This window comes from Anopheles coluzzii, chromosome 2 (genome assembly GCF_943734685.1).
Source record: "Anopheles coluzzii chromosome 2, AcolN3, whole genome shotgun sequence".
NCBI classification, from domain to species: Eukaryota; Metazoa; Arthropoda; class Insecta; order Diptera; family Culicidae; genus Anopheles; species Anopheles coluzzii.
In genome coordinates, this window is record NC_064670.1 from 44,524,004 (window position 1) to 44,533,123 (window position 9,120).

Here is a 9,120-nt window from a genome sequence, read left to right on the forward strand (position 1 = left end):
GCTTTGCTTTGGAAAATCGAAACGCACAAAAATCGTCGCAACCGCTCGTCCTGTAACCGATACCGTCGTCCTACACCTGCACCCACATCTTGCACACGTCCGCGCACAACCACACCGTCGAATGGATTGATAATTTCGATAAACGTACCGTTTCGTCCTGCTGGCTGGTTCGTTGGCGGGGCTGGACGAATAATTGCGTCGCGCTAGTGCGCGTGCGTGGGCAACAGTCACCTCGAACGGTATCGGTGAACACCTTCATCGTTATGGTGGTCTTTCTTCGCCCATCAAAAAGCCCGTTGCCATCGTAACCATCCTTTGCTGCGGAGCCAACACTCCACCTGGGGTGCTGCCTCGCGTACCCGTACTAGTACAACAGTACTACCACGTATAATCACTTTACCAAATATGAGATGATTAGCTTTTTGTCCCAACGTGCCTGTCTGCAAACGAGGGGATAGACGATGGATGGAAAAAAATCAAGACCGATATTTTTATTATGAAATTCGACCACAGTTTGTTCTTTCTCTTTGTTTCAATGAGTCGCTTGCCACTATGGTTAACCAATTTGGTTCATGTCAATATGCCTACGACATGTTTAGAACAATCAAAGCTGGAAGCAAACTAGTTCACTTAATACTGTATTTCAATCTTCAAAGCGTAAAGCGCTTGGCAGGTGTATGAATACTTTTATAATGCCTCCGAAAGTCTATGTTGTCCTAATTCTAGGTCTATGGAAAGAATTCCTTCGATAACTTGCAATAGTTCTTCCAACTTACCAAAAATATCGTCATTATCGTTGGAATTGAGTGGCAATCCAATTAAAATTTGCCATCACAATAGAGCGAAAATGAATGTTCGCCTGGTCTAATAAACGTCAGCAACAGTCAACATTTTCAATTCCACAAAGACCCGTTGAACAGCAAACACGGACACTCTTCACTGCTCACAAGTGCTCGTTTTCAGCTCTAGTGTTATGTCTTTTCCACCAAACCATCAACATCAATTTCACGATTTTCATGATTTTTTTTTTATATTTTTTTCATTTTCACTTCAACAGGTCGATTTTGGAGAAATTTTCATCCCACCAGGACTGGACGTACCGAAACCACGGGTACTGCCCGAGTTCAAGCGTCTAGCACACGGGCTTCGCTCGAGCAATATCAGCATCCTGGACGCGAAAACGTTCTACATTCCCAACCTGCACTATGACGGTGCTGGCCCAGATGCTTACTTCTGGGTCGGCAACGGTTCCGAGCCAAACATTATGGGCACGAAGGTACCGAACGAGCTCGGATCGTTGGACCCGCTGCGTGGCTATCAGGGCGAAGATATCGAAATTCAGCTGCCGGGAAATCTTACCGTGTACGATATCGACTGGCTGGCGGTTTGGTGTGTAGAGTATCGGCACAACTTTGGGCACGTCTACATCCCGAAGGATCTGGATGTTCCGCCAGCACTAGGACAAACGAAGATAGCGGTAGGTTACACTACAGAAGCGATGCCAAGACACAGTAGAAGCTAACATGGATGGTAACAATCCATGGTTGCAAGAATGTAATGTGATTTTCAAAATGTAACATGTTCCATTTACCTTTCTTTACCTTTTCTCCTTCACTAACAAGCCGCCATGGTGGTACAAACCGGTAACTAGTCGCCATTTTCCTACAATTCAATCGTTCTGTTTCATGTCATGTCAATGTTTTGATGTACTAATGTTGTTTTTTCAAGCATCACTTAATCCGCCATAGCTTTCACCGACGGCCACCTACTGATGAATGTTTAATTGATTCCCCTTACAAATGACTTTCAGACAACCACGACTACATCATCGGTGATAACACAGCCCACGAGCAAACCGGCAAATGTCAACTGCAAAGAGCTGCTGCGCGGTAAACTCAACGTGATGTGGGAGGTGATGGATGACTTCATCGTCATCGAGCTGGTTGGGCGTATCCGGGAGGACCAGTACATGGCGTTCGGTATTTCCGGCAGCCATGGACACCCGCAGATGATTGGTGCGGACGTTGTGGTGGCGTTCTACGATCGCCGTCAGCGCCGATTCCGGGCCGAGGATTACTATATGTCCTCGCTGGCCCAGTGCGACGGTAAGCTGGGCGTCTGTCCGGATGAGCGGATCGGTGGTAAAAACGATGTGGAAATTTGTAAGTAGAGAGCACATTGCATATATGCTCTATTGCATAGTATCTCTTTTGACGAATTTCCTTTGTGTTTTGCTCTCATCTTCTACGGCAGTGTCCGGTGATCGTAGCCATGGTGTTACCAAGATCAAGTACCGCAGGCTGCTGCAAACGAACGAAGCTGTCAACGACCGGGCCTATCCCTTGGATCGTCAAATATCGGTGATTGCCGCTATCGGGCCATTAAACTCACGGGACGAAGCGAACGCACACTCGCACACAGGCACGGAGGTCACGGTGGATGACGTGCAGATTGACTTTGCGTCGAAGAACGATCACACCTGTACCGATGCCCTAGATAGCTTCCGGGAGGAGGACGGCCCGGAACCATGGCCATCGCGCACAATCCTGGGCGAGAAGACAATCACGGCTCGCATTGGTCCGACCGGTGGCAAGCGCGGTTACACGCCCATTACTGGCCATCCGTCTTGGGGCATTGCCTGGTACATGAATGATTTGCTGATTCCAGAAATCTACGTCGAACGCGGGCAGACCTACACATTTATCGTCGAGGGCGGTGATGAGACGACGCAACCGGCTAAGTATGTTGATATAAAGCATTGCATTGCTTAAAAAGCTGAAATGGGAACAACGAATGTCAGACCCTTTGAAGTCTGTGTTCTGATATCCTTTTTCCATATTTTAAATTCGCTCAATTTGTTGCAGAATAATTATCGATCTTATAACTATATTGAAAAGATTTTTCTCGGTAACTTATTTCATTAAAAACAGAGTAACTTTGAGCATTCGTTACTTTTAAATGTCTCAATAAATATGCAACAGTCTTTTTAGTCCTCAGTCCAGAAAACTCGCAAACACAAATACCATAAGTAAGAAGCTCTGAGGCACCAGAACCACTATGTGTGTTTCACAACCTCAACCAGATAAAACTTTATCTTTCATGTAACTATTTCCGAGCGTCTGGATATGACTGGTTTATGACATTCCGCATTTGGTGCTACAGTTAAACAGTTCCACTAAACTGATGAAAAATAGTAAAATAATTTAATGGTTAGTAGATCCTTTGCTCCATTCTGCAGGCCCTCACACAGCATTATTTTATCTTTTATCTTCGCCACCGCTTTCATGCTGTTCTGAATATTGTAGTAACATGCAAAACCGGCATATGGCATGAAGAAAAGTTGAATAAACTCAGTTCAGTTATGGAATTCCCTTTTATTCGTCCCATATCCATCACTACTTTCACCGCAAGCGCTCTTCTCTGACTTTTTGCTATGAAAGTAAGGAAATGAAAGCAGCATGATTAACTTTCCCATACTCCAAACTCAACCTCCAACCTAGCTGCATTCGGGTGGGAGAATTGAAACCGCTGGGATGAAAATGCTGTCCAGAAAACGCAACGAACTAACTTTTCACATTCTTTTCACCACAGATATCATCCACTGTACATTACCAGCTCGCATGAGGGCGGCTACGGTCAGCTAACCGAAGCCCAGAAACGCCGTGAGACGGTGTACGCCGGCGTAGAATATGATGCCGATGGGTACGCCTATCCAACAGCGGGTAAGTGTGGAAAAGTTTGTTTTTTTCATCTTTTATGCCGGCATTTGCTTTTAATCACGCTTATATCATGTATTTATAGCCGGAAGATACTGCGAATGGAAGCACAAGACGATTGATCGTTCGGCCGAAATTGCTACCTTCGACGAGTACAAGAAAACCCTCCAACTGTCCTGCGACGATCCGAACGGTCAGCCTGCTTATCTTAACTGGACGGTGGTGGACGAAACGCCCGATCTGGTGTACTATCAGGTAAGGTGTTGTGCCAGTAATTGATATATTAGTAAGCTAAGCGTCTAACATTCCGTTTTTCCCACATCTCGGCCCAGTGCTTCACGCATCGCAACCTCGGCTGGAAGATTCACGTCGTCAATGCGGGCGAAACTAGTAAGATCAGCGGTTCGCATGGCTTGTATGGGTCGGTTTCGTCTACCGTCCTGTGCACGCTGCTTCTGCTCGCTCTGGTACCCGGGTTGTTTGCTCTGCTGCCACTACCGCCCAGAGGTTTTTGATAGTTCAGTGCAGACACTAGGCAACAGATGCACCTCTGACGGTACAGGAGTCCCCTGTTTGAGCTGTCATTTGCGTGCGAGCAATAGTAGTAGTGCGCAACACTTAGACTAGGCGTGAGTCGGTCGGACCCAAGAAAAAAAAGCGAGAACCTTTTGGTTCTCTGCCATTTACTGCAATTGCTGTTTTCAATCTGCACCGTACATTTGCTCCATTGCTGTCCCATGCACGTGTTCCTGTGGGTGAGAAATCAGGAATGCTTGTAGTACACACTCAATGCGCTGCGTCCTATATGCAACCGGGCTCATTTTGTTCATAAAACTACACACAAATGCTGATTTGATCGTCTCTTGCCGCGTGCACCGCATGATTTGTTTTTGACTCGTACCCCGCTCTCACTCTCGTCAGCACGAGCCGCAGTGAAGGAAGTTAAACGTCTTTATCCGTCCACAGTAATCGAAGCTACCGGCACCCGCGTAGCAGTACCGCGTCAAATCGTAACTGGATTGTGTTGCCTTCACTGCCCGCGAAACATATTCGCACCGCAAAAATAGTCTGCAATAAGATGCGCGCATATATGCAACCAGTGTGTAGCCGATGTAGAACCACAGCCACCCAATAGCTTCCCCGTGCGTAGGGACAGCAACGAGCAAAACACCACGGTCAAGATGCCTACCAGGCAGAAAGTAGGCAAATTTAGGTAGGCAACAACAAAGTTTAAAGTTGATTTAGAAGCGCTAAAGTGGGCGCTACACTGCAAAACGGATACTGGTCCCTCCGGGCTCGGTTTTGGGGGGGCATCCAACACCGATTCTAGGTAAGCTGGCCCAGCAAACTGACCTCGTTTGCTTGAATGAAGCAATTTCAGTGGCAGTACGTGGCACAGTACTAACAAAAAATTATCGAATGCTTGCAACAATGCATTAGCATTATCGAACAAACCCATACAACCATGCGATATCGCCGAAAAACATATCTTACTAGTGGGAGAACGCCTGCAGAGCGTCTGCAGCACGACGGACCGAACGTGACCGACACGAATCGCGGAAGCTGACGAAACATGGAGGGAGAAGGTGGAGATGTGAGTAGATATAAGGACACGATACGAGAGCGGAAAAGGAAATGCAAGGCACAATTATTTAGCTAATCAAATTGTCCTCGGGAGCTGTGTGGGAATATCGAGAGTCTAGTGTGATGGAAAAAGAAACGATTCAATAACCTATGCGCGAAGCTAAGCTTTGCAGGCAACCATTAGATAAAAGAATTTACAAACAAAACGCGTGACCAGCTCATGGCCAAGGTAGGTTGCAAACGAAACGAATATGTGTACGCAGAAAGCGATAATAACAAATACCTACTACACGTTTGCCGAACATTCCAATTGTTTCCCCGTTTTATAGCTACGTTAGAGACAGTTACTTTCTTCTTCTTTTTGGTGATCGTATCAAAGTTGTTAAACTAATTTTAAAAACTGTTACATGTTACAGCGTCAGTTTAAGCTCCTCATATTGTTTCTCTTACAAAGAAGGCTTTTATTGAGCATTTATTCTATTATCGACGCACAGACGCTAATGGGGCTATGCTATGCACTTGCAGGCTTTTAAGCGTACACAAGGAAGGACATCGAAACATTCTTATCTGGTCTCACGTGAGACAGAACGGTACAATAATTAGCAGTGAGATGAACACAAACCCGTGCATGTTGTGTAAAACCATATACATATTACATATTTATAGCCGTGCGCAAGATTCGCTTTTTTCAAAGCGATTGAAAACGAATGACAATAAGTAACTTCAAACTGGTTCGTAGAGTACAACCAGTGCAAAAGAATAAACGGACACTATTTACAGTGCAAAAGACAATAAACGTGTTTGCAATCTTTCGATTGAGATTGAGACGTAACTTACAGTAACGTAACGTAAGAAAAATGTGCAAAACTGCACCGAGTGAAAGGCCAATCGAGGTGGACAATAATATGTACTTTACAACCATTTTGCTGTTTCGACATTTTCAAACCTCCCATCGCATGCTACTTCATTCAAGCAGAGCAAAAGTAAGAAATTACCGTCTGTGTATGCAATTAGTAACCTGGGCGTTGTATTAAGAAGTAATTAAGAAGATGTGAGAAAGATACAGCATAAATCTTTTCTCTGATTAAAGCTAAATTTGGCTGCACCTCTGTACGCCGTAACCATCGATTAGAGCAACAACAGTACACTCTAGATAGTTTAAGAAATAATTAACTTCATCTTCGGTACGGTTAGCGGTCGGAATCGGTACTATTGCCGCCTCTTTATAGTTCCGCGAAACCTTCGAAGAAATGTGAAATTAAGACAATTTGACAATAATTAAACCGTTGGAAACATGTGCAACTAAGCTAGACTAAACTAGGATTAAGCTAATAGATATTGCTTTTTTATATGTTCTTTACCCATCAATATATAATGCTAATTCGGTTCGGTACTGTACTGCTCACTCAAATATAGCTGTAAAGTGGTATGTAGGTGTAAAGAAAAATAAAAGGCACACAATGAAAATCGCGATGGGTGAATTACTGTTCTGGTGGAATCAAAATTTGCACACATTTAGCTACACCTTCTTCCTTTATCACTAGATGGCGAAAGTGAAAGTTTATTGTAATCACAATGATTTTTCGATTCAATTGCGACACACATTTTGGCAATACAAACAGAAACCAAAACCAGCAAGGAGTTCAAAAGTTTGCTCATTACAAAACATAAATTAAATGCATAAATGCTGCAAATAGCGATAAGTAAAACAGTAAAAAAAACCCTATCTAACAAAAATCATTCAAACACAAAATATAAAACCATGCAAATACATTCACAAACAGCACAACTAGCAGCGAAAAAGAAAGAAAAGACAATTGTATGGAAATTGAAATTCAAATTAAGTACTATATGACAATAATAACACAAAAAGCCGAAATTGGAGCAGAGAAAGAGAGAGAGAGCATTATATATATACAGCATCCCATTGAAAGTGACGCGTTGTTTAATGTGCTGCGAGCAGAGCTCAAACAATAATTAAATGAATCAAAATACAAGCAAACAAAAAAAGAGAAACAAAACTTTACCAATAAGTGTAAATTTAGCAAAGAAAAACTCAAAATAGGCTGGCGAAATGCAATTCACTCAAATTAAAACATACAACATAGGTGCATCAAAATCACCACCCACTCCCGCACCACTATGAAAGTAGCACCATACCCACCATTATCTCCGATGAGATGTGTGGGTGGTTGTTAACACTAGTGGATCATTTTATTCTACTATTATTATTACTACTACTATTACTACTACTACTAATACTAATAATTCTTGTCGGCAAGGAGCACATTAAAGCGAACCTACATTTACACGCATCATCATTGCATCAACGGCAAACACAGAACTAAGGACAATAATATATTAGCGACAATAATAGTAAGCTAAACTACCATATAGAGCAAATCTTGCTAAAGTAAACGTTGATAGTGTTGTACATGTAATTTTACATCCCGATCGCAAGACTATTGGATCATATGTGGAGTGCAAACAAACATTTGAGCAACACATTGTACTAGTAATGCTATTATTTCCCTGTAGCGGGTGCAAATTGTGCTGAAAGTTGGTTTTTAACTTTAAGAATGTTATGTATTTTAGCCTGGCTTTTTATGGCCGAAGTTATTATTTGTTTACTGTTTTACAATGCAAGCACGAAAATGCAAACTTTCATTTCTACTTGACTTGAAAGCGACAGTAAAACCGCAAACGGTACAGCCGTTTCCACCTACCGAACACACAACTAGCACGGTATACATTGCGGTGCGTAGCAGACAATGTGACCAATGCAATCTAAAACTTAAAAAAAGCTTGTCAAACCCAATATAAAAATGATCAAATTTTGATTACTTTATGTGTCTCTTTGTGTAAAATAGCCATGTGTCAATTACATGACAATAACGAGTAAGGTGGTGTAAGGAAAATTAGATGAAACAACAAAACATTTACTAAAGCAAAAAGGAACAGAAAAATCACACAATACTGAAAAGAAGTCATCATTACTCATTCTAAAACGCTAATTCTAACAAACAATATTGATTGAGCAAGGATAAAAAGGTGAAAAAGAAACATCACAATACAGCACCGATAAATGAACAGATCTGCTACACTCTCGCGCTCTCTCACTGTGTATGAGTGAAGTGAATTTCAACCGGAATCATAGCTCCATCATAAGAAGAAAATCGAGAGCACACTGTGTAATTTCCTTTGACATTCTATTATTTGTTTTTGGAAACAGTTTCTACATTGTTCGCTACCAGTTGACCAATATCGAAGCATAATTTCGAATCGAAGCGGCCATTGGAAGCCGGTAAATGCGACCGCACGACCGCACGTTACTAGAGAAACGGCGGGAAAATCTTAATCCTAAACAAAAACTGATGATTGTGAGAGACAATAATTCTTTACAACTTTGAAGTACGCGAGCAAGGATATTACATAATAAGCAAACAAAGCAAAAAGAGCAAACAAGCCAACCAACAAAACAAACACATCTAGTTTTAAATAAAGCATTAACGGTAACTAAGCAAAACGAAACAGTCTGTGGAGGAAAAGAGAGAACATTTTAGTTTTACTGATTGATGCATCGTCATGCAGATCGAAAGAAACGGGTCCAGATGCAATTGCCAACTACCAACCTAGTAACTAGCTGCGTATGGTAATTTGTGGCGAATAATTCGGAGTGGAATCTTCGATGCATTCCGACTCCGGTCTTGCAAAACTGAATGATACTCCAAAATTCGCATTCAATTCAGCTATTTCCGACGACTCTGATTCCTGACGACCCTGGTTGACTGCAGTCGACTTACAACGGTTCTCGTCAATT

General features: G+C 42.5%; 1 protein-coding gene across 2 annotated transcripts in view; it reads left to right on the forward strand.

The window, feature by feature from the left end:
* LOC120949219 (protein Skeletor, isoforms B/C) overlaps positions 1-8,855 on the forward strand; it is a 36,570-nt gene extending 27,715 nt beyond the window's left edge. The window contains exons 6-12 of one of the 2 annotated variants that reach the window (XM_049605466.1): positions 1,058-1,477; positions 1,623-1,643; positions 1,811-2,162; positions 2,254-2,740; positions 3,592-3,722; positions 3,802-3,971; positions 4,049-8,855. In XM_049605466.1, the coding sequence (XP_049461423.1) occupies positions 1,058-1,477; positions 1,623-1,643; positions 1,811-2,162; positions 2,254-2,740; positions 3,592-3,722; positions 3,802-3,971; positions 4,049-4,231 (1,764 nt within the window). In that variant the 3' untranslated portion in view covers positions 4,232-8,855. The remainder of the gene's footprint in view (positions 1-1,057; positions 1,478-1,622; positions 1,644-1,810; positions 2,163-2,253; positions 2,741-3,591; positions 3,723-3,801; positions 3,972-4,048) is intronic. The other variant, XM_049605467.1, reaches the window with a different exon arrangement.
* Positions 8,856-9,120: the final 265 nt, after the last annotated feature.